This window comes from Pogonomyrmex barbatus, unplaced genomic scaffold, assembly GCF_055798465.1.
Source record: "Pogonomyrmex barbatus isolate J1 unplaced genomic scaffold, ASM5579846v1 scaffold3, whole genome shotgun sequence".
Lineage (NCBI taxonomy): Eukaryota > Metazoa > Arthropoda > Insecta > Hymenoptera > Formicidae > Pogonomyrmex > Pogonomyrmex barbatus.
This window is the reverse complement of record NW_028297127.1, coordinates 1,274,854-1,300,590: the sequence shown is the minus strand read 5'-3', so window position 1 is coordinate 1,300,590 and position 25,737 is coordinate 1,274,854. Positions and strand designations below refer to the sequence as shown.

The following is a 25,737-nucleotide window of genomic DNA, read 5'->3' as shown; positions in this document are numbered from 1 at the left end:
TCCTCCTCTCCTCCTCCTCTCTCTCATTCTCTCTGTCTCTCGGCTTTCACCATTCGCCAAATGCTTGTCGCGTTGCTACCCTTGCTTAAGAAGCCGATTTCTCGCACCCCGCGGACTCCTGCTTCGCCAATTTTCCTCTCGATGCAGACAGCTGATGCCTACAGAAACGCGCGAGAATTAAATCACGACGCGACTGACCCGAAAGGATTCCTTCCGTGAAATAAATTCTTCGAGAATCTTTGTTCGAAAGAATTTTTCAAGGAAGACTTTGACTGTATTCCTTTCTGATCCTTTCTGTAACTCTTCTATACAAATATAAGGTGTAGCTTACAGCGAAAGTAGGACACGATGAGTTAAAAACGATAATTAAAAATCGCTATTCTCTGCAAATTCAAATTTGGCATCACATCATTAATATCATAATTTGGTAATATCATAATATCACTCTTTTATAAAGTTCGAGAAACTTTCTAAAAATATACTATTTTATATAATATGTTATTTTATCGCAATTTTATAGCGATCAAAGCAATTTATTTAAAGGGTTATTTTTGTCAAATGTTTTATCGTCTTGATAGAACCCCCCCCTTGATAAAAACACAATGTCCGACAGTGTAAAAGATTGATGAGAAACCCTCCAGTACCGATTACTCGTTTCATTGCTAATCCGATTTTAGCTACCTCCAGACCGAGAACTCCTTAACGCTACTCCTACTTGGTTTCTCTCAATAATCTCGTTACCCCCATTAGGCAGACTTAGGAACCTCGTATCGTTTGCAAATAGAAAATCTATCGCCTCTGGACAAGAAAATTATAACCACGACAGTTCTATATATGAATCATATATCATCAAAGAATTTAACTTATTCGATTCTAGTCATATATGTTTATTTTTTTAAAGCTACGACGAGAAATGCAGTCTTGAAAAATGCCTATAAAGCTATTCAAAATTTGTTGCAAAGGCCACAAGCACCACGGCTGGTAGACACAACCCTTTTGAGTCAGACGAGCCGAGGCATCCGCCGACTCCTCCGCGACAACCGTGCGGCGGTGTGAGTAGGTAGGTAGGTGGAGTGCGCCTCGCAGGGGACAAAACTCACCCTAAGAAGCTTCTAAGAACGCCAAGGCGGCGGTGACGCTCTGGTGGGGAATAAAAGTACCCGCATGCGCAAACTCCTGAAAAACTGCGGCCCGCCTCCGGCGCCGCCTCTATCGTCTCCGACACCCCCTCCGATCCCCCTCGAGCCCCTGATCGTGGAGGGCCCCCAAGATCTCCCCCGCGCCCCTTCGCCCCTCGCAAGACGTCGTCCGGAACGACCCGCGGCCTTTTTCGAGAATTGCCCCCCGGGTAACATGTGCTAACCGTGTGTGATTACCTCCGCTCTACAACGCGGGCGTACCCGCGCGCTATCCGTACCCCCCCTCCCCCCCTCCTCCCTCTCGCCGCGTTACGTCGCCACGCTATCGCCGCTTTATCGCCCTCTCGTCGATCTACCTTTTTTTTCGCGCCCGCGAAAATCAAAGTTTTGCGCGCCAGCGGGCGAGATCGTGACTACGGTTCTTTCAGGCCGGTAAATGAGTGAATATTGGAGTGAATACGAGCGGAAAACCGGGAATGAACTGATCAAACTCATAGAAGTTTGCAGTTTCTTGCGAACGAATCAATCAGTGACCTTGATTAAGTATCAGTGTGCAGTGGGCAGGTGATAATTTATCCAGAAAGGAAGAAGAAATTTTGTGTATGTGAGAAAAGTATTTTAGTACTTGACATACCTTTCACGCCAACGATATCATTCCGTTGCAATTTATATATTTTATAATTTTTAATAATTTTCAAATCACACCATTGGAACATTGGAAACTAAAAATAAAGATAATAGTGGTTTTGAAAAATACGTTATCGAATATAAGTTTAAATTATTATTAAAATATGACACTTAAATTGTTCTGCAAAACATTTTTTTTTCTTTTAAACTAACAATCGCCCGTCGAAATCATCTCGCGAATTTTGGTTAAACCGATTATCTATTAACGTAACTTTTTCACTGATTCTCTCTTTTTTTTTTTTTTTTTTACAATATATAAGCTCCAATTATTCCTTGCTAGGTAACACGTCATCGACAAATCCTGCCGATCTAATTGGTCGCCAGCAGATAATTGTTCGGCATCGATAATTGGTCCAATTAATTTGAACGGAAAAGTGCGTCGATAATCGTTGTGCATTCATCGATTCACCGATTATGTGAACCGTGTCGTATGCGGGTTATAGAATATCGTTACCGTCGAAAGGACATCGGCGAAAAAAAATAGCCGAAACGCAAACAGAAACCAATCGTTTTGGCTGCGCGTGGTAGTGAAGTTATTGAGTTTTTATTTTGTTGCTGTTCACATCGTATGATTACAATGCTCGTCAACAGATATTGGGAGACTATTAGATTTTAGGCGCATATAAAATAAAATAGATATAATACCATGTATATTTTTTTTAATATAAAGACATAACAGTTCATAACAATTTTATCATCATCAAAGATATAAAAGCTATAAAATAATCTAATATTTTTCAATAATCCTTTCTTTTATTGAATAAACAGCAAAAAGCCGTGTTTTTTAAAAGCAATTTAATATTGCGGCATGCCTGAATAATTTTTTTTTTTTCGCTATGTATATTACAATTTTCAGATTATATGTGAAATTTGCAGTATCTAATATCACATGTTTATCGATCTTTTAACACTTTTTATGCATCAACGATTAAATCGTTTCCTTAGTGTTTCCTTGGTCTACCAATCACATTCTCTCTCACTACATTCTCACCCTATTTCATTTTCTCTACCCTACGAGACAAAAATTTAAACATAATGTCACGCAATTTTCTAACATTTTTTTTATATCCTCGAGAGGTAAAGCTATTTCTCCTCTCTAACATCTCCTTTTATTTGACAATACATAATACATATTTAAAAGTGCAATAATCACAACTGCAATTAACTTTTAATTTTGTACTTAAAAATATTACTATCGATAATTAGTATAATAAATACAGTACTTTTCTTCATATTTTCTTTACAACTTTTTTTTGCATATAGTCGAAATAATCTAAATAAAATTTATTTTTATACTTGATTTAAAATTATATTTACATTTGAATAAAAAAATCTTTTGCTTTTAGCTATATCGTTCACGAAATAATAAAATACAAATGCCAGGGTCTAGGATACTGGCAAATGTAATTGAAAGCAGGGGACATCATTGCACGGTGAAAGAACCTACGCATGACGAAATGCATCTCGGAAGGTCTGCATTTAGGGACGTGGAAGCGTCGCATTGTTCCTCGTAGGGGCGTAGGATTATATAGGGGGCTCGTCTCGTTTAGGGGTACTCTCGTACGGCTTGGTACAGATACGTCATGATCGATAGTCTCGTGTTGTCTCTCGAAAGAGTGACGTGTTACAATTCCCGCGTCGCGTTCCATTTTATTTGATAATCTACAATCCGTCCCTCAAACTCGATCAGCCACCTTTTATATGACGAAATTGCTTTCGTAATATAAGAATAAGGAATTGATGATAAATTGATTAAATACGTATGATCTCTGTTACGAAAATTAAAATTTATTTATTAAAATTTTCGAAAAGACAATATTTGCATTCCGTTCATATTCTTCGACATATCAAGTCGAAACTGTATTATGTTACGTACAAAAATTTACGTGATACGCAGGGGATACGTTTTACAATAACTTGTGCTTTATTTCTTTATTTGGTCCGCTAAATCTAGGGATGACTACTTGTGCGTTACAACGTTCCTCTCTTTCTCGCACTCTGACCGGCGGCATTTGTCTTCGTTTTGACTCTGTTCCTTCGCCCGCACTCTCCGAGAACCCCCAAGCATCGCGCAACCCCCGTATTCCTCGGTGCTAAACGCAACTACACAAGGGGCCTTTCTGCCGTCTTTGTTTTCCCTTTCTTCCCAGTGTCGTTTCGCAGTCTCGCGCGGGGTGGTCGTTGAATGACGGAAGCAGGAAGAAATCAACCGAGAAGAGCAAAAAGCCGTCCGACAGACAAGATATCGTTCGGAAGAACAATCAAAAATATTTTCCACTTTTGACAAATAGATCTACATATAAGCAAAATTAATTAATAACTTTTATTTCATATCTGCAAACGTTGCATAAACAAATTGCGTTGACAAAGAGATCGAAAGGAAAGAAGATATAATTTTTTTTGTCGCAAATGTTATTGCGACAGTTAACATCAGATGAAAGTTTTATTGATTGGTCATTTGGTGATCATTACGCGTCATCAAGTGATGGAATATGTAATTTGTGAATAATTAAAAAAATTTAAATAGTGAAACTAAAAGTGAAATACTAACAGTGTTTAAAGTGTGTGTTTATAATGCTTTAGAAATACAAGATAAAATTATCATATAATAAAGAGATCGTGAGATTTCACAAACGAGAAAAATATTTTTCACGAATGTTATTGTTGTTGTTGAATATTCGAAAACGAAAGATAATTTGTTACGTAACGCCATCGTGCATCGTGCTTGAATCTGCATTCCGCAAGACGCACCTGTCTGCACATAGCAACTCAAGACTCAAGACCGTGTATGGTTAAAATCATCGTTCGACTAGGGTGTCAATCTCGTACCGCAATCATGCCGTGCGGCGAGACGCGACGCCGAGATTCATCTCTGGAAGCTCATCTCCCCCTGAACATCCCACGGATCCCCCGTCGTCCGGCGCAACGACGACGGAGTCCGGAAGACAGCGTGAGGTTTGTGTAGTCCGCGAGTCGTCATCGGCGGGAGTATCGTCAGGAATACGCGGCGGTGGTCCTGTGGGAGGTTGTGCGCGCAGCGGCGAAGGGACAAAGAGAGAGAAAAAGGGAATCTGAGAGAGAGAGAGAGAGAGAGAGAGAGAGAGAGAGAGAGAGAGAGAGAGGCAGCGAGATTTTTCCCCACCGCTTGGAAAAACCAATCCCCCACCAGCCGGGTACCGTGGGGGCAGGCGACGGTGGCGGCGGCGTGGAAGAGACGCGCGGCGGGCTGCGGGGGCGACGAAAAGAGGGGACGAGGAGGGTTACCCAGGGTGGTCTCGGTGGTGGCTGGGGGCGGCAGCCTCAAAAATACACCGCAACCACACCGCGCGGCTCCACCGCAGAAGCCGCCATCTTCCACCGCCGAACCGAAACGAGACCGCGCGAGTTAAACACCCTATCCTACTTCCTCCGAGTAGAAGCTGTCCTGCCACCCGCCGAAGCAACGGCCAGGTGAAGAATCACCATCGCCGACTGACGGCGACTGACTCTGACGGCGAAGGGGACATTTGGGACATCTTGCGATCCTCGAAGCAGAAAAATTTCAGAATCAGTGTCAGTGTGCGCGGAATATAAAAATATAACCGCGAATCGTGATCGTCGCCTCAATCGTTGCTGCAAGTTGCAAATCTCAATCTCAGTGTTTTAAACAAATTTTAAATCATTTTATTTCGTATGTATAAATAATATATTTTCGTGATTGATCAAGATTTCGATCAGCGAGAGAGATACACGTGACGGACGCCGCGGCTCTCGCGCGCGGCTCTCGCCAAAGTTCGGCGAAACTTCGCGCGGTGAGCGCCACGCACGCGGAACATATGGTTTGATTCGAAAAAGGCGTCCTGGCTCATGGTTATATCTCCCGATGTAATTTTAGTGAAAACACGCAGAGAAAAAAAAAAGTGCACAAACGTAACGCCATTAATCATGAGGACCACCAGTGCGAAGCAGTGCTTTAGACACCTAACTTAACCTAATAATAAGAAGAACGTCTCTATGAATCTACGTCTGTTGATTTCCGATTCGACAAGCGGATTTAAGCAGTGTTTTAAGCAACCGCGAGTGCGTCTTCGATAAGACGGTCGGTAGGCAGAAGGCTCTCGATCAAAGAATCGAGAAATACGTAGAAACAAGGGTCGCCGAGATTGCCGACGATTCCAATAAAACGAATTTTCTCCGCGAGTTAGCAATCGAGACGAGGAAGAATTTGCAAACGGATGCTTTTCCTTTCCCGTCCCGCGGCAGAATAATGAAATAAGGATCAAAGAACCCAGGGCCCGCCAGGGGCAGCCGAGGAAGCCGTGCGAGGAGTCGCGCGTGCCTCTCGAAGAAAACAAATCCAATTCTCGCTGGGAGAAGATATTCGACGTACGTTCGTAATGCGTTCCTCGCCATTAGTAAAACCGAAACTTGTGCTTGCAAGGTTCTTAGATTGTTGCCGAGTGGACTTGGTATACTGACCGGTCGAACATAGCAATCAATTCTAACGACGAGACTTCGAGGTTTGCGGAATAAGAGATTGTAACTACTTAACAAAGTAATATCACAAACGCAGACGTATCATCAAAGGACCAAGTATCATATCGAAATTAGATCACAAGGTTCGATCTCTTCTCCTCGCCTGTGTAGATCACAATTGTACAACATTAGAATTCGGCAAGGATAAGGCGTAAACAATTGAGCAGCCCAACCTATTCGGGAAGCACACAGGGAAAGGTGACGTCTCGAACGAGAGAACCAATGATATCGTTCTCATGACGAATCCTTCGCGAGATGTTCGACCTGAGGATCGGCCTCCCGGCCTAGACTATTCTGATCCTAGGTCAGCGCGTGGCAGTCATCAGGCGCATCCAGCAGTGAGCCAAATCGGCGGGCCCAGATTACGGAGGACTCGGGCCTCGTCGTCGAGGAGAAGAATGCACTTGGCCAACGAGGTCCCTCCTCAAGGTTCCGCCGGCGGAAATCATCTTCCCGATTACGCTCTCACCGCTGATTTACTTGCCGAGAGGACACTGGACGGGCTTCTCGCCGAACATCCCGGGGAACTTATTCGAACAGGTAAAAATGTAATATTTATGTAATGTACAAATAATTTTACTATATTTTACGGTGTTTTTTTTTTTTTTTTTTTTTTTTATTCACTCTGTCATATTTTTATCGTAATACGGTAGACTAAAGAAGCAAAAAAAAATGAAGTTGAATACATTGAGTAAATTGAACAGAAATTTTAGAAATATAGCTTCACTTTTTATTTCAGAAAATTATTATATGAAAAAAACCTTTTCGATTTCTCTTTTTAAATATAATCTTAAATCTTGGAAAATTATTTTCTAATTATATATATCTGAAATATAGATTGGACGATGTTGTATATATTGTATAATAATAATTTGATTCAGAATTGATTTAATAAATATAGATTTGTCAATTCAAATAAAACTATGACTTGTTTATGTTGATATAAGGTTGTCCACATGTCGTGTGCACGGTATTGCCATCACATTGGAGGTCAAACAAGACTCTTCCGGTAGCCTTCAAGGTAGTAGCCCTCGGCGAAGTCGGAGACGGTACCCTCGTAACTGTCCGGGCCGGAAACGATGAGAATTGTTGCGCGGAACTACGAAATTCTACTGCCCTAATGAAAAACCAAGTCGCCAAATTCAATGATCTTAGGTTCGTCGGTCGAAGTGGTAGAGGTAAGTAATATTATATCATTACATTCCTTTATAATTTAAATAATAATTATGACAATAATTCCTAATTTATATAATTACGATATTTCTTTAAATATTGATGCGACAAAGCGCTTAAAAGTAAACATCATTTCTCCTTCCTCACAATTGATATCTCTGCATATTTGCTTTACAAAAATAATTCTCTCGCTGACTGACGTCGAAAACTTGATCGGTTTTTCTTCTGGTTCGCCTTCTCCCGACGCGGCGTCTTAAATCATTCAGGCTTCTCTACATTAAGGTGGTGCCCCGACTGATGGCCTCGTTTTTCCCGCGTCGAAAGCCAAGCACGGGCCACCACCTGGTCCCTCGTTCCGTCCTCATTTTTAATTCACGCGACAAATATCGTGACCCGGTATCTCCTCACGACTGCTATCCACGCTACGCCACGTCGAAGTAAGACAGCGCGCGCGGAGATTTTTTTTAATTCCCGACTCCGCGTTTCAATAATTCAACGTTCCTTTCGTCCTCGAAGGAGGCGGCGCGCAGGGCGGTAAGGGGAAAAAAATTGGGGTCCGCAGTCTCTGAATAATGCTCCCTAATAATCGCAGCCATTACGGATGGTTAATGCAAACGTTCGCTCCTTGAAGAGGAGCCGAAGTAGCAAAGGAGGAGGGAGAGAGGGTGGGAAGAAGCGGTACAAGAGAGGATCTAGATCGCAGCGGGAAAAGAGCAAACTTTTCAACTTTCCTTTTTTTTTTCTCTCTATCGTCTCTCCCTTTTCCACGTGTAGAGGTCGAGGTAGGGAATCGGAAGATACGAATAACGAGGCGTCCTTTAATTCCTTTAATTCGACCGAGTTGCACCACTGTTCTCTTCCGTCCGCCTTCTCCCGTCGCTCTCCCTTTTCCCGTCTTTTTCCCGACGACGTCGAACTTTCGAGAGAGCAGTCACGAGCGTACCCGGTTAACGAGGGGGTGGTCGACTTGTTTATGGCAAATTGGAAAAGGAAATTGCGGGGTTCGCGACATCGACAACTTCCGCGCTACTTTTCTCCGACGGTAGACCCTAAACGGTAGGTCCTCCAGTCTTCTTCTTCTTTTTCTTCTTCTTCTTCCCGCGGATCCGATCGGCTCATTTCGGCGTTTTATTCCTATCCCGATAAACATACGGTTATAAATTATCGTTACAATTTGTTCTCACTGTCTTTTTCTGGGTATCGACATTTGATTTGCGAGCCGTATTAAGCTCGAAGCGTCATTCAAATGGCGTTTACAATGCTGCGTCGGTCGCATCGCACATTGGCCTTTTCCACTCCAAAAATGAAGAGATCCAAGATACTCATCACGGAACAATAGACCCGGGAAACGATTTTCAGAATTTTTTAGCGAATGAAGATATCGCGGATATATAGGAAATTGTGGGATGGGGAACGGCGAAGCGCGAGCGAGAGGGACGGGAAGCGCGGGGGAGGAGGGCGAAGGGGGGTAGATGGAGGTAGAGTGGTTGGCTGTAAGCGGCTTTGGTTTCCATGGCAGTAAGCCCTCATTACTGTATTACGGGCAGCCCCTAACTACCGCCGGTATGCAACGATTTGCCTTTAGATTCCCTATATGAGAGTGATGCAAGATCGTTCCGCGCGCGGCATCACGATTCGGCCGAATCGGCCGGATTTTTCCTTTTCCGCACCGTATCTGACGCACCGCCGACGAATTTCGGACGCGTTCCGAGATTAGCTTGAATCCTGTCCATCCATCGCGGTACGGTTTCAAATGTTCAAATACGGGATACGGGAGAAACAACGGGCGCGTGCGACAGATACGGCCTGGCAGAGAGGGAGAAAGATCTGAAAAAGAACGGGGGGGGAGTGGAGGGGAGGGGAAAAAAAGAAAAAAATAGAAGAAAATATAAAACGCGCGCCTCGCGCAAAGAGACCGTAGCTGTAGGGACAGGTGAACGTTATTATCAGCGAAAGAAAGGACAAACAGATCCCGTTGAATAAATCGAAAATTTATGATGTTTGTTAGCGCGAGTCACGTCGCGCATATCGCTGCATAATACCGCAGCGAGGCGAGGAGCACCCGGAGTGCATTTTATATACAGATTCCTCACGCGTTTCACTCGCTTTTTTGCCCCCGTTGTTTTGCACGCATCCCGTGCTCGCGCGCTACCGACTTTTTCGGCTGCAAATATTTGTCTCATGCTCTCGCCGGCGGGCTTTGGCAGGCCAATTTAATATTGCGAATGCGGACGGAGGAGAATTGATCGTGGTCGAAATGCGTGACGACGTTGATGGGGTAGCGGGGGGGGGGGGGGTAGAGATCCACGCACTGCGTGCGAAGAAGACGGAGGCTAGGCGCTCTCCTGTACCGTTTTTTGTACGCAAAATTGGCCGGCGTATCTGTCGAAAAGGGCAGGCTGCACGAAATTTAAAAACCATAGAACTCCGCTTGCGCGGAATAGTATTTTTCAGATTTATCGATGATCGCTAAAAATGTACAAGTCTACGTGAAAATCATTGTTTGTAGAAAGATGACAAAATACAATCTGCTTGGCTGCTCTCGCAGATGTCTCGAGATGTCTATTGTCGATTGTTTCCCGAAAAATCCTCATTTTTGTCGCGAAATGAACACGCGGATGAGGTCGAACGCGAGAAAAACTTGAATGCGTAAAGTCGGCAAAGTTTTTTTTTTCTCCCGACTCGTCCGACTCACATGCCGACTCTTTTTAATCGACTGTAATCGCTTTCATTCGGTCTTACGCGCTGACCTAAAAGAGGGGACCTCTTCTAGCACGATGTGTGCGGCTAGCGAGTGTAACGACTACGGTCAGGGGTTACGGGGGTGGCGGCGGAATATTATCATACCGGCGCAGGGGCGTATATCACTCGGCCACCCCTTTCGCTCCCGACAGGGATTAGCGTCAACCTCCGACTGCTAGGAGTCACGGGCCGTACGGAGACGCAGCTATGTATATATATATATATATCTATGTGTGTGTGTGTGTGTGTGTGTGTGTGTGTGTGTGTATATATATATATATATATACATATATATATATACATATATACGTGTTTCTCTGCGATCTGCGTTGGTGTTGGGGCGCGGATGAGCGGAGAGAAACGCGGACGCGGCGCGGTGCGGCGCGGCGCGACGGGGGAGGGTGGCGACGGGCGTAAAAACGACGGGCATAAATACCGGAGTTACCTGTGTTTTATGACGGTCCGGCCGAGGTATAGGCAGGAAGAGAGCGCGAGAATCCGAGGGAAAGCTCCGACTATCGACAGCCAGATCCTGACCGATGTCCTGGCGCAATGGATCCCCGTCTCGCCCGTAGAGCCGCCTCCGCCTCTCTCGCTCTTTTTCTCTCTTTTTCTCCCTTCTCGTGGAAGGAGGACTCGTTTTAGATCGCCGCCGCATGGCAAGCGTTGTACGCAACACACAGGGTGTGCGAGAGCTCGCCGCTGTCGCGAGCGTAGATCCGAATCTTCGATATCTCCTTTACGAGAGATTCGAAAGAAAAACGCACGATTCGAATATCGACACTTTAGTCAATGCCAGCGCGCTGTAGAAGCTTGCCTCCAAATTGCCATATATAAATTACGTCCACGTTTCTTTCCTCGAACGAGATAACATCTTCCCAAACCGGTTAAAATGATAACGATTTCTGTTTTTTTGGGTAAAACTGCAACAAGATTTCTTCGTAATAAATCTAACGAGAAATTATTCAAAGAAGCTGTCAGGAGGAGTTGTTCTGTACGGAACGAAAATGATTTAATAAGTCGTAAAGGTCCGTCGTCGTCGTTGAGAAGGGTCGACGTTCGTTTTCATCGACCTTTTAAAATAGCGGCTCTCTGCTCTGGTCGACCGAACAGCTGTTGCAATCGCTTGCCCCCGCATCGGCGATACTTTGCTTTGAAGCGCGTCCGATCCACTAAAAACTTCCCCTCGATTTGTTAATTCTCCGAATTATAACGAGCCACAGACACTTCATTACGGTAACGCTCATCTAAAAAAAAAATCTGCCGAATAATCGAATGGAAATTTTTTGAAATGGTAAACGATGATTGATGATTATAGTTTCCAATCTCTCAGATTCGCGTCAAGTATTAATAGACTGATGTTTAAAAAAAAAAAAGTTACTTTTGAAATAGAAAAATTAATTTCCAGCAACGAGTGTGTGTGTGTGTGTGTGTGTGTGTGTGTGTGTGTGTGTGTGTGTGTGTGTGTGTGTGTGTGTGTGTGTGTGAGCAATTTCTGAAGAAATACTTTTAAAGATATTTCCGAATACGCCAGTTAAATTCACGAGAGTGGTTCGCAAATCTCATCCGGCGACCACCTCGCGGCGACGTTTTTTGCCAATTAAAAATTAAAAAATCCATCCCTCGGTCAAGTCAAGGGATCGCGGAAGGGACTGCAAGGGGCGCGGGGGAGGTCGAGAAGCGCGAGATTCTATGGCGGATGGCTGCGCCGAGATTTTCTACCGATTAAACATTATTTTCCGCTCTGGTCTGTAGTATGGGTCGCATGCGTACGTACATATCCGTTTCTTTCACATATATTAATTCCACGTTTCCCTACTTTATTTTCTCGATATTTTTCGCTCCTCATTCCGTCGCGCCAACAGCAAGGCAGGCTTTTGCAAACGCTTCAATGACCACTCGCCCAGTCGCGCCGTCGCATCTGAAAGTCGTTATGCTCGACGTTGCGATTATCGCCAGCGAGAATCTGATCCTCCCGAAAATTTATACCAAACCAAAATTTCAACCAAAATCATCGCGACATTAACGTCGCGTCTGTGACAATGACGTTTCTTACTATAATTAATTTATTTTTATTTTTTATGTTTAATGCAGCATCGTGAAAAAAATCGAAAATGTAAAATATTAATATTTATTATCAATCTTTCGTCGAGCCGCAACGCGTTCGTTTAAGATTTTGTGCGACGGATGCGCGTGTGAAGGTGAAAAAGATAAAAAAAAAAAAAGAAGAATTTCCTTTCAAACATGTCACGGCGATACACACGCTCGGCCTCGTTTACCGTGATTCGGGGTAGTCAAAACGTCAGAATCTTAAAACACGACAAACACTCGGAAATAACGATCCGAGCAACCCTCGCACTCGCACTCGCACTCGCCTCGCCGGCAAACAGGGGAGTTTTTAACACTGCATGATCCCTGAGTAAACTTAGGGCGAACGTGAGCGTTCTCGTGTCTTCTCGCACAATTCTTGTCGCGTAAGTGGACGCGAGCCAACCTCGCCCGAATTAATTTCTCAGCCGTTATTTGGACCTGCTAAATCATTGCGAGGAGAATTTGAGAAAGTAAATACTTCAAACTAACTAACTGCGCCTCTATCACGATCGATATGCACGATTCTTATGCAAGAATTAATTTTCCATACCTACGTCTTTCCCCTCGACACAAATTTTGAAATATGTATTTGGGAAATATTATAGAATACATTGTCGTGCAAAAATGCGATCCTTTCAGTAATCTTCCGAAAAAGTCCGGTATGACGAAAAATTCTACAGCCCACTCGGACATCATAATCTTTATGGATCCTCTCAATCGCGTCTGCGACCAGGCAATATTTTGTTGGATAAAAGTGACGTACGACGCGTGTGGATTAGTAATTTTTTTCAAACTTGTTTGCGAGTACAAAGGATACTATCATTGACGATAAAATCCTCGGTGCGTAAAGAAGCGTTTAAAACGAGAAACAAGAAAGCGGGTGAAAAAAGCTGGACGATACGCGAAATCTCATAAATCGAATCTCGTAAATCGGAATCAGTTTTGTTGAAATCAGATTACAACAAAATTTCCAAGAATGAAAAAGTCGTTTTCACGTGCAATTGGTCACTGTGATCGTATCTTATTCGTGTACAACCGATGAATTAGAATCTCGCTAGATACGGATAAGTCGGAGAAGAGAGGGAAATGGTGTAAACCCCGAAGGGTGGATCGTTCTTCCAGCGAGTTACACATAATGCCTCATAAACACCCTCAAAATGCCTGCCATCACCCCTGATTCGCGTTGCCGCCGCTCTCTCGCGCCTGACACCACGTTGGCAATAAACTTCGGTCTCGTTAGCTCTCAGCCGCGAAATTTCTCCAACAAAATCTTTCGTCACGTCCGTCACGTGAGACACGACATATCGTTTTCACGAATTGAAAAAAAACGGTATCTCACTCGAGTGCGCGTCGTGCACCTCGTGAAGAAATACAGAAAATTAATTTTTTTCGGAGAAACGACGAGGCGAAAGAGGCGAAATACAAAATCCATTCCATATCCTCGATATAGAACGAAGTATAAACGATATGCGCAAAATGTAAAATCAATCCAAACTATTTGGATAGACATTGTGAAACAATGTGGCGCGAAAATAGCGGCCAATCACCGCGCGACGCGAGCGGAAGGGAGCGCGCTGGAAATGGCACGACACCCTTAGCGAAGTTAAAGTCCGGTATTTCGCCCGGCGACGGGCGGTAAGCCGGTTAAATGTCGTGGTTCACCGTAAAAACGCGGTCGTTTACCGGGGCGGAGGGGGGGGGGGGCCCGGCCGCGCCGCCATAAAATAAAACTACCCAACCGCGCCGCGTGTATGTACATACCGGCCGCACTTGGCAACGCCATTATAAGCTGTATAACTTTATTGTCGCGGACGTACGGAAAAGCGCGTAAACGCGCTTTGCCTCGTGCTCTGCCGCTGCCCGGCACTTTTTGCCCCGCTCGTCGCGAGCTGCTATTTTCTTCGCTCGGGGGATCGCGCGATGCGACGCCGACGAGATGGCCGGCCGCCCCCGCGTTTTATTTCGCGTACGCGCGATTACCGGGTCCGGTGCGTCGAACGCGTGACGAATTCCGTGCGACGCGCGCGCGTCATCGATTGAAATATTTGTGCTGAAAACATCGAAATTTAGTAAACGGCCCGGCCAGTTACGAGTCGCGCTTCATCTGCGCGTTTGCCAATATTGTTTCAGGTCATCGACGAACTTGGAGAACGAAAAACAGTAACGGTGCAAAAAAAAATATATTAATATAGGGCGAGAGGTATCTAGATTATAAAAATCAAAAGCTGTATTTCACTTCTATGGTAGCCTCAATCAATGCGTAAATATAATATAACTTCGATAGAATAATCCGTCGTTTAATAAAAGATTAAAAAACACGCTTATATGCTTAAATATATATATTTTTTTTTAAGTAATAATACGCGTAACACAAAAAAATATAATTATCACAATATCGCAAGATACCATATCAGATGAGGTTATCGTCTCAAAATTTCGATGTAATCGGCAGGGAAGATCTATCTATCGAACTATTGGATATTACTAAAAGGACCAAAAGGACGAAACGCGCGTAATGGTAGACTGCGTATTTTGGGGGGGGGGGGGGTCGCGTTTAGCGCCGGCACAACATTAACATATTCCAGCCTATACGGGAACAAACATCGACGCGGTGGCGTCACTCGTTCACCCCTTACTTCCGGCACATTTGTGTTTTGTTTCCAGCGAGCGCACCGCGCGCGTATTGCCGTTTCGCGCGTGCACGCCATCGAGCACATATCCTTCACGATAGCAACGCATTAAATCCGCCAAGAAATTTCGATAGTTGCAGCCATTTAAATGTCAGCGTAATTCGATTAACGCGCACAAAATGTCGCAGTTATTATTATGTAAAACATATCTTTACTTCGATATCCTAATGTGCTCTTAATAAAGTATTTGATTTAAAAAAAGGTAAAAAAAAAAACGTAAAGCGAGTGCAAATTTATAAAGTTGAACGTACTGAAAATATCTCTCTTGGTGACCCGCGAATTGGATATGAATAATAAAGTCTATACGAACCAACGAGCGCGAGATCAACCGTGTCTTTATGGTTTGTGATCTGGCAACGGAGCCAAGATATGAATATGCATCGTCCCATTGAGAAAATCTCGCCTCTCGCCTTTTACCGCCGGGAGATAATTCTTTCTCGTCCTCTCCTAATCTGCCTTCGTTCTCGTTGTTTTTAGGGAAAAGCTTCACTCTAACCATCATGCTGCAGACGTCGCCGCCGCAGGTGGCCACCTTGTCGAAGGCGATCAAGGTGACCGTGGACGGCCCAAGAGAACCACGTTCGAAGACAAGTGAGTACGACCTTACCCACTGAAGATAATAATTTTTTAATTAAAGTTCACCCATGACCAAAGTTAATTACAAATGTTGATTAACGAAGCGAACGAGGCAAATGTTATTTTGTCGGAAAAATTCATGAGTCCCGAACCGTCGCGATTTGACTCGCTCGACGAAAACGATTTATGAATTCATCCCACGTTGCAGGACACCAGGCTTTTCATCCCTTTCACTTCGGACCTCGTCCATTCCCCTTCGGACACCCGCAGGACCCGTTGGGATTCAAACTGTCGGGTAAGTCGGGTGCTTTCTAATCAAAGACACGCGCGCGGCTTCCGTCGCGTCTTCGTCGCAGCAAATTTACGCGGATACCTGGTTCCAGTGAGGAGCTCACCTTCAGCCTCTCGGCACGTCTCCCCGTCGATAGATAACTAAGTTTACAACCCTGTGCCGTGCCCCTCCCGAGAGGAGAGCAACTGCGGCAACTTTGGCGGGCCAGGGTCGACGCCCTCTTCTCTCGCGCGCTAGCTTCGTGGCTGCGAAGGGTGTCAAAATTGAGCGTCGGCAGGCACCGACTCAAAATTGAGTTTTGCCACCGGCCTCTAAGTGGAGAAGACTCTGATTAAGCCCCAGGCGCGAACTCTGCCTTTTCGTTTCGAGGAAGCCGCTCAGTTCCCGCTCACCCGGAGAAGTCGCGAATAAACTTTGGCTCCGTTAACTTTGCCATCGAGTGGCTTACGGGCGCGATAAAATACCTTTCCAACTTAAACGATCAAATTGAATCTCTTCTTTTTTTTTTTTTTTTCGACTTTTACATCACAATTTTATGATATTTGCAGTACTATTTGCAAAAAATATTTGATAAATGCAAAAAATTTCATTAAATAAATCACGAAATTGCTCGGGGCTGTTTTTAGCGCGTAATCAAACAGCATCTTTCTTTGGGACAATAATGCGTTCGCTGTAATATAAACGATGGTTTAAACGTTTCACCGTCGCCAACGTTTTCGAAAAAGTTTTCAGGTATCCGGCCGGTTCGACAGGACAGTCGGGTGGCACGAATTCCATTGAAACTCGTTCGAAGCTCCAAATTTTGATGGGACTAGCCCGGAGCAGTGAGGGTCGGGTACTGATACTGGTGCACCGACAGTGTATTGTTTCGGCATGATAAGCGGCTTAACGGAGCTTCGCTCCCTCCTATCCCCGAGGCGTACTACGGGATGGCAGTCCTGCCGTCGATTTCTCGCTGCTATTCCCGCCCAACCCTCGCAACCCCGGTCTGCTCAATCAAGAATCAGCCACTGCCGCGCCCGGTAGTACGCCGAAGCTTTAACTTTTCTTCTCTTTGCATTTCTTGTCGTCGCGATTCGGTCCGTGAATTGTTCTAACGTGATTTTTCACCGATGGTAGCCTTAGGCTGAATAATCACAGAAATCAAGCGACATTTTTTTTTTTTTTTAAATAAATCTCTCAGAGACTACAATCGCTTTTTAATAAAATATAAAAAAAAAAGAAGAAAAAAATTGCGTTTTATAAAAATTCTTAACGGCTTAATTACGGTTGGAATCAATCTGGAGCTTTTTGTCAATATTTATAAGAATGCAAATTCATTAGAGATACAGTGCGAATTATTGGTGCACGGTTTTAGCACGCCACCGGATAAATTGTATTCGCACAATTGGGTCACCTACATTGTTTCGGCTACAAACGGCTGCAAACGGCACTCAACGAATATCGATCGGTTTATTTCGAGTGATGTGCTCGCGAGTTTTTTCAACCCTTTCGCTAGGAGTTCACCGGTTGACTCACAGGTTGCGCCTCCGTCCAGTCCAGCAGAGGGTCGGTCAGTCGAGCACCTTTCGAACTTTCCAAACTGCTCAGCCGCTGGGTATCGCTGACTAGGTAAGGGTGTTCAAGAGGTGGTTTATTAGATATCTACGCCAGGAGGGTTGATAAGGAGAAAGGGAAGAGCACTATCGAGGGCGTGAGACGAGTGGCTGTCCGTGCAGGGTTGTTAAGGTGCCCATTGAGGTGTAACTAGGGGGATGTTATTAAATTTCGTTCGGGCCTACCTCGACAGCAGGGACGAATTTTATGGGCTCCCTAAGGGCTTCGTGAGAACGCCGAGGTCCGACGGACGGGCCACGCGTCTTTTCCTCCTTTCGATCTCCGATATCGTTTTTTAATTTTATCTTTTCCATCAATCTCGATATTACATGTCACTTATTTTATTATTAATTTAATATTATATATCTTTGCATCTAAAAGCAGCATTTACGATTTTTAAAACTCTTTTTAACACAATCTGTCTTCTTTGTTTTTATTCAAAATTACTTGCAACAAATTATTGAATTATTAAAGATAGAATTTTAAGGTCTAATATCCGAAAAATTGAAGGACAAATATTTCCCGATTCTTCTACTATAATAATTTTTGAAAATTTAACGATACATTCAGAAGCGATCTCTAGAAACTACTATTAATGTATTCGGTGACAGATACCGCACGTATCTGATCATCACTGAGATTGTCCATGAACACCCCGATCGCGCGCGTCCCGAGAGGCCGAGCCCGTCGTCTTTGTCAGTCTGGCTAAGGGGATGAAAAATCGCAAGGTGCCAAGATTCGAGTTAACAAGAACAGCTCGTGCAGCCCCAATCTGCCCTTCCTCTTTCCGCTCTCCCGTGTCAATTAACCGCCTACGAGGGAGAGGCGGGATAGCAGAGAGGTTGAGAAGAGAACCGGAAAAATCGCGACCCCTGTTTCAATAAGGTGGCCTTTACCTCATTTGGGGGAGATTGTTAGGAACGCTCAGTTTAAAACTGTCGCTTCGTTTCTGGATCGTTTTGCAGTAAATTCGCGACTTTCTTTAAAGCGGATCTCTCTTCTCGCCAAACATATCATTTGCTATCGAAAAAGTTGCAAGAATCTCTTTCACGTTCCATATGTTATTAATAACCATTTTATACAAATATATCGGTACTACTATAATAATAATACTACCAAATGTAATGCAAAATGTGAAAATACTATAAATCTTACTAGATTAATGTAATCACGACGAGTTTTATGTAATCTGCTACGATCGTTAGATTATATTTCTCTCACAAATTTAAACGCATTGTACCTGATTTACAATGCGACGCGTTTAAAGGGTTCTTTCTCACATATACGAAAAGCTGAACACGACGACAACCCTTCAGGCGTGCGATCCTTAAAGGGAACCTTTTTAAGGGTTGTTCCTGTCCATCCCCGTGTCGAATCACTGCGGATCCTTTAAATTCGCGTCACATTTCACCCCCTCAGTGCGTCTTGCAAGGGCGTCTCGGGGTGTTCCGTCTTTTAATCAGGTCCGGCGACCGGGACCTTTCTCTGGAAGCGACGGTAACTAATGACGCTCTCTGTAGCCTCGGTCTCCTCTCCCGTCTCCTTTCCTATCACCGACGAAAATCCACCGAGCCTAAAAGATAGAAACCTGATAGCGTCTTGCGATAGTCTTGAAATCGATTTATCTTTAACACGGTTTTTCTCCGCGTTCAGCCACGTTCTATTTATGATATCACATGTTGTTATTAAACTTAATATTGACTATGCCAAACGCAATCAAGTAATAGTTATTACAAAAATTTATGTGCGAAAAAGTTTTAACTGATAGGAATTTATCCTGAATTTATCCCTTAACATCTGATAGGTATTTTGATAAAATTAATTTTTACCTATGTCAATTTCTCTCTAACAATTTAATAAAATTACATAATTTTCTAACGCATTTGTTAAATTAATTATTACACAATTAATGATAATAATACAATTATTATTATTATTAAATAATAATAATATTATTATTATTATTATTAAATAATAATAATATTATTATTATTATTATTATTAAAATTTATGTAATCATCGAACTAATAATAAATAGTAAATGAAAAATGAAAATTTATGCATCGCTAAGCATTGCCAATTTCTTAAAAGATCCGTCATTTTTGCGTTCTTTCTCGACTTCAAAGAGAAAATCTCACAGCAGCGGGATAAAGATAGAGAAGAAGAAGAGAGAGAGAGATAGCAATTTTCTCGTCCTTTCTCGAAATATCTCCTCGTGGAGCTTAGATCGGTGCCAGGGACCTTTCCAGGGTGGCATTTTAGGGGTTGCTGCGACGCGATAATGAGAACGGGCGCAAAGGGTGGGTGTGCAAAGACATCCAACCAGCAGTAGCTAGAGGATAGAACGCAAGGCGGAAAGAGGAACGACGAGCGAGTCGAAGAGAGTAACAGAGAGGAAACGAAGAGACTGTAGAAAGAGGAAGAGATCAAGCTCCGCAAGGGTTAACGCCTTAGCAGCAAGAAGGGCGTTTTTAACGCCTGTTTTGCATAGATTTGAATAGATAAGACAGACAGGAAAATACGCGAATTAATTTATTATGTATCTCAGGGTGGTGAGATCAAGGAGGTTTAAGGCGAAGTACTTGAAGGACTTTCCCCTTCATTTACAAACTGCGTGATGGGTTTCAAATATTTTCAAAGTTCGCTCTTTAAGTTTCATCGCTGCAAACAAATATGTAAATTTTTAAGACGTCCAATATATAAAAGACCTTAGTCCAATATATAAAAGACATAACCCATGCGATTTATCTTCAGATTTAAAGAAATCGCTACGATATTATGGTAATAATAATTGCGGGTGAAAAGTGTAGTCAAAATTTCGCGTCGCGCCGATGTAATCGACGTGACCAAATTTAATTCACCCCGCGGGCGGCTCGGCGGCGAAACGTATATAAAGCTACGCTTAAAAGCTCATATTACACGTGACGTCACATTACCGCATCTCGGGAACGGCGCGACCAAAGTACGTAGCACATTTTGAGCACGCTGCTCGATAATACATCATCCCTTAAAGCCCCCGATGGAAGGCACACGCAAAGGCAACTAACCCTAGGGCGTAACGTTTAAGCTTAACATTTCTCACCCCTTAAAGGGTAGCGGCGGCTCCTTGAACCCTTTCAGCCTCGCGTCTCCCGCATTTCTGTCTCCCTCGCTCTCACTCTTTCCCAGATCTCGCCGGGACCCACCCCTCATTAGTCTTCATTTGTTTTCGGAATTATCGCCCGCCAGCCGAACCCAACTCGGCACGCGAGTTCCGTCGAAAGAGGGGTGCACGGCATTTTCGAGGTTTATTAAATTGAAAATATGTTACATACCCGTTCTGAAAAGGATGCCATGTCGAACGTTTCTGTCTCACATGCAAATTTGACAAAATTGTTTTAGATGAAGAGACGTTGCTAAATATTTTTTTTAAATATCAAATTTATATTCTCAAATAATTCTCTCTATTATTGCGAGATAGACAAAACGATTTAATCTTTATACAAATTATATGTAAATTTTATCGATAGAATTAATAAAAAAAAAAAAATTATCTTTAAAGCAATGAATTAAATTTGATTGAGGAAAAACTGACGAATTGTCAGTTATCGGACAATATTCGCACGGTACGTCCGTCATCTAAGAATCCGGGTGCTGAAGAGCTTACCGAAGCGGTTCTTATTCATGCTCCTGCCAACGGAAGCCGTCCGTTTTGGCCTTCGTAAGCTCGGTGGCAGCGGTGCTTTCGCGCGTCTCTTATCGTTTTCTTAATCCCCCTCATAAAGTAGGAGGGCTACGAGCTCTCACACGGCTGGTCCGTTCAGTGTGCCACGCCGGTGTGGTAGGACGCGAGATAGCGGTGTCCTCCCTGGCGAGCGCGCGCGGCTTAAAGAGAGCTTAAAAATCACCCCTTCAGCCCCTACCGAGCTTTTTCACGTCCCACCACCCGTCGCGGCGCGACTGGTGGGAGCGTACGAGCAGCCAATGGGGCGATCTGCGTGTCTTGATGGTCACGCCCTCGTGCCAGTGACCGGACAATTCTCCCCGCTCCGTCGAAGCACGTTTCCCCTGTTTTGCCACCCCGCCGGAACTCCAACCCCCGTCGCGCACGGTGGCTTCGCGGCAGCCTTCACGGAATTTTTAAACTGCCCCGCACAGATGACGGCATAATCTGTTATTGATCAAGGTCTTTCGAAAAACCGATACCACGTTGATGACCACGGTGCTTACTTCTTGCACCGTTCTTCTTGCACCGCGATTCATCGAAAATCAATCGCATTATATTGCTTACGCATTATGTAAAGCGAACAAATAAACTTTTCTTCTCTTTCGTAATCTTTTGATAATGAATAGTGCCTAGAGAAGAAGCACATCTTACATTTAAAAAAAATGATAAAAAAATTAGTTGTTTTAAAATTTATTGTTTTACATATAAACATATAGCAAAAGCACTGATGCGACTTATGTCAGTTGGTTTGTCCAACCAATCACGCTTGAACGAACTTTTTGATGTCATAAATTTAATTGCATTCAAACACATGCTTGTGCGGCCACGCGATATTGGCTATTATCGAAAAAAAGGTGATCGATCGTCTCTGCATTCTCTGTTGGATAAATTTAACTGTCCATCCATGTCAAAACCGCCTCTATGTCAAAGGGATGCGTTTCTACGACTCCAACTGTCAGTCGATCACCGTTTACCTGCCAAAAATTATACAACACTACCGTGATGCCCAGAAATATTTTACGTCTTGTCACAAAACGATCGTATCAGTCACTTTCAGGTATTGTCGGCTACATTGCGTTAGTCTTTTCTGAAAAATTTTATCACATTTTGTAATGTCACACGAAGAGAATGATTTTTTTGCTAGCAAATCTGAAGATTTGACCAGATATAGATCTGAAAATAATTTTGTTGAACCATCAAAATTATTATGTAGGACATTTAAACACAATAATAAAGTTTTCAATTTTCTAGCAATCAATTTGTCGTACATAATAATTTTGAGGGACTCACAAAATTATATTCAAATCTGTATCTGACTAAATTTTTAAATTTGCAAGCAAAATTGTTCCTTTCGTGCAATTTTTCTCATAAATAATTAACAGAATATCTCAATATTTTAATATGTAGATGCATATAAATTACATGTAAAATAAAGATCTCTTCCATTGCAAATATTTCCAGACGATCTAGAGATCACTGTAGCGTGATGACAGCGGAGACGCTGAATAAACAGAATTCTTGGAAACGTGTAATCTGCATTTCTTTGATTGCACAGGATTGCAACACCTGGGTCTGGAGCAAGGAGCGGGCCAGGGATGGGGTGGGTTACCCCGAGGATCTCTACCACCGCACTGTCTTCCACCACCCCCCGGTCACCACCCGCACACACATCCACAGCCAGTTGGTGCATCGGCCTTCAACCCCTTCCATCATGCTATCGAACAGAGGTCCCCGAGACTACCTGGACCTAATACTGGTAAAGGCACAAAATTCTCATATTAAAAAAAAATTCTGCAGCAACGAAATTTGAATGAAACGAAAAAAGAACGTGTTATTTAAATAATGGCGTTACTTCGAGCGAGATATTAAACGATTAATAAGTATGTAAATTGATGTGTCCGTAAGAATCTTCGAGAAATGACCTGGGTCCCATCAGCGTGTCGGTGAGAGAAGTAACGCCGACAACGTCACCTGGAAATCCCGGACCGGGCTTGCTGACGACGGCTTCTGTGACGGCGCCAACGCCTCCTGCCGAGTCGACCACTACCACCACGACGCCCAGCCCGTCTGGACATCACTCGCATTTTCAAGGTAAAAAAGATCATCCAACCAACCAGTTCGATTCTTGAACACGTGACCCGCTAAGTTTGACGTTGCGTATTTCTTGTTTGTAACACAGGTCTTCATTTGCTGGGTGCCACAGGATCCATTTTCGGATCGATATTCGCGCCATTGTTACCGCAGTCCTCCTGGCTCTACAACCCCCTGTATCACACGCAACAGTACATCCTGGAGCCGGAATGGCACGCTTTGGCCTTGAGAATGGCTCAGCAGCGATTGCAGAGACCAGATCACGCCCGATTGGAGGAACTCAGGAAGCTCAGAAGCAGCAGCGACAGTCCTGAGAGCAGTACGAAGGACGAAGAGCGGAGGGGAGACGATCAAGGCGCTTTACGTCGATCCGGACTAGATAGTCCGGACGATAGTATCGAGGTTGACGATAAGAACGATCAAGATCTGAATAGAGACCGCATTAGAAGCGACGAGTCTATACCTGAGCAAGATTCCCCAAGAATCTCGCCGATCAGAAGTGACTTGGAGGACGCGGCGTCCACAGACGCTACTTTCCAAGAAGCATCGATTCATTTACGGCAGAGCATAGAGAATCTAAACGACTCGGATCTACAGATCGACCAGGATCAGATCGTTCGCCGCGGTGACCTAACTGTAAAAATCCGTCTAGAAGGCACGGTCGATCTTAGCACGAAGAAGGGTCAAGATAAGGAAAATGTCGGTCAGGATCTGACGACGCGAAGAAAGGAGGACGGGATAGACGTTGAGAGAGAGACCGTCAGATCACGAAGAGAGAGAAGTCCCAAACCTAGACAAGTGTGGAGACCTTATTAGAGCCAGTACGTTTGCTTCGAGGAATCAACGTACGAGAATCCTTCGAACGCGACGATTTTCGAACGAATTCGATGATCAAGACGGGGGGGATTTAATTGTTGAAGAAGTACGAATCGATCTAAGTATGGATCTAGATAAATTTTATCATATATTCTATTCACAGAAGAAGACTTCATTTTGCTGAGAAATCAGCAGATATTGATTATTATCTTTTAGTCTCGATAATCCGAGACTAAAAGTGGGAGCTTGCACGATGTTATAGAGTAGTTTAGCAATGCTAAGCGATATATCATCATCGTCGTCAAGTTGTCGAGAGATAAACGAAAACAAACCCGCGGATGCTCGCGAACATCTCGCGCAATGTAACGCGGTAATTGTCTGCTTGGAAAATAATTATCAAAACTCTCGGACGAACTTCTTTGTCGAAATTACGTGTCTCTTCGTATGCCCGTTGCGGTATCGTCTAAGAACTGTCATGGACTCGTGGACTAACCAGGGTTTACGTTCGCATATAGTATGTACATATATACAATGACGTCCGATTATTATACAACTTAATGTTCCAAGTAAACGTTAAGCAGCACACTACCCTCTCGTCATTCCTCGATTATATTTAAACTTCCTGAATGTCTTATCGACTACACGAGTACGCTATCGATGCGCGCGCAACATGATATATCTTAACGTAGAAAAACGAATTCCTCAAATTGGAATGTATTTGTTATTTGTTTCTTTTTTTTCAAAGTTACTTTGTTTCTGTTCTCCGAAATGTTATACCGTCGACTTCAGGAAAGAATGCGTAAAAAAATACTCGTGTGGCAGATGACATTTTTTCGGGTAAAAGCGAAATTACGCGAGTAACCTACCTATTGTAAATATCATCATATTAAAAGGTCCTGGCCAAGTCACATTCTTTATCAAGCCATTGTCTCTTTTTTACGAGACAACGTCATTTTTAAGAGACGCAGAGATATCGATATCCATAGAAAGAGTGTCGTTATGTAATTATCGTTTACATAATCTACGAGTCGTTTTGACGACGCTGTATGTACGCGTGACTACTGGCCTTAATCAAAATCACTCATTGTTTAAGTACGTCATCAAATAAAGTAATATCATTCGTTCCATGATATTGATTTACTCTCTCATATGATTAATGCAGGTTTCGTTAAGGACCTCTCGTGCTCATCGAGCTGGTAAGTGCAGCAATGCTTAATTATGTGTGTGTGTGTGTGTGTGTGTGTGTGTGTGTGTGTGTGTGTGTGTGTGTGCGCGCGCGCACACACATCACACATATATCATAGAATTATTATTTGCAATCGCTGTTATCCTTATGTAAAATCTAATTAATTTTAAAATAATCAATATATTTTTTTCGGTATTCTTTGAGCGATAATTGAAACGTTATGCATGAAATAATTGAAGTTAATGCGTATTCTTCAACGATTTTACTTCCATTATTTCTTAAAAAATGCATCGCACGCGATAGCGCGTTCTTACAGCGCTTCGTGATAAAGTGAACAAATTGCAATCGTGTATCGAACGATCCGCGCGTGCAACCTAATCCGGTCGGACGAGATGCAGCAGATTCAATAATTCGCCGCGATTGCAATCGAGCGGGAT

At 43.5% G+C, this 25,737-nt stretch overlaps 2 protein-coding genes and 1 pseudogene across 4 annotated transcripts in view; 1 reads left to right on the top strand and 2 right to left on the bottom strand.

Moving 5' to 3' along the window:
• The window catches only part of LOC105434202 (uncharacterized), an 86,556-nt gene that overhangs the window by 7,992 nt on the left and 52,827 nt on the right, over positions 1 to 25,737 (bottom strand). The window contains exon 8 of one of the 3 annotated variants that reach the window (XM_089079915.1): positions 18,635 to 19,074. The exons of the other annotated variants lie outside the window; for them this stretch is intronic. The gene's annotated coding sequence lies outside the window, so the exon portion shown is untranslated. Of the gene's footprint in view, positions 1 to 18,634; positions 19,075 to 25,737 lie in introns of those variants that run through there. 3 annotated transcript variants of the gene reach the window in all.
• Positions 1,410 to 25,244, top strand: LOC105434204 (uncharacterized). Its single transcript, XM_089079906.1, has 8 exons — positions 1,410 to 1,739; positions 3,781 to 6,881; positions 7,289 to 7,519; positions 15,515 to 15,628; positions 15,822 to 15,908; positions 22,763 to 22,963; positions 23,113 to 23,298; positions 23,387 to 25,244. Exons 2-8 carry the CDS (start codon positions 6,578 to 6,580, stop codon positions 24,112 to 24,114), a joined length of 1,851 nt encoding a protein of 616 aa, XP_088936032.1. The 5' UTR covers positions 1,410 to 1,739; positions 3,781 to 6,577; the 3' UTR covers positions 24,115 to 25,244.
• On the bottom strand, positions 17,459 to 21,352 carry LOC148935909 (uncharacterized; annotated as a pseudogene).

Excerpts from the sequence above, each read along its gene's own strand:
- LOC105434204 (XM_089079906.1), top strand. The coding sequence starts at position 6,578 with ATGACGAATCCTTCGCGAGATGTTCGACCTGAGGATCGGCCTCCCGGC. Across the intron at positions 15,909-22,762 it reads GTTGGGATTCAAACTGTCGG|GATTGCAACACCTGGGTCTG; the intron begins GTAAGTCGGGTG and ends TTGATTGCACAG. Across the intron at positions 23,299-23,386 it reads ACATCACTCGCATTTTCAAG|GTCTTCATTTGCTGGGTGCC; the intron begins GTAAAAAAGATC and ends TTTGTAACACAG.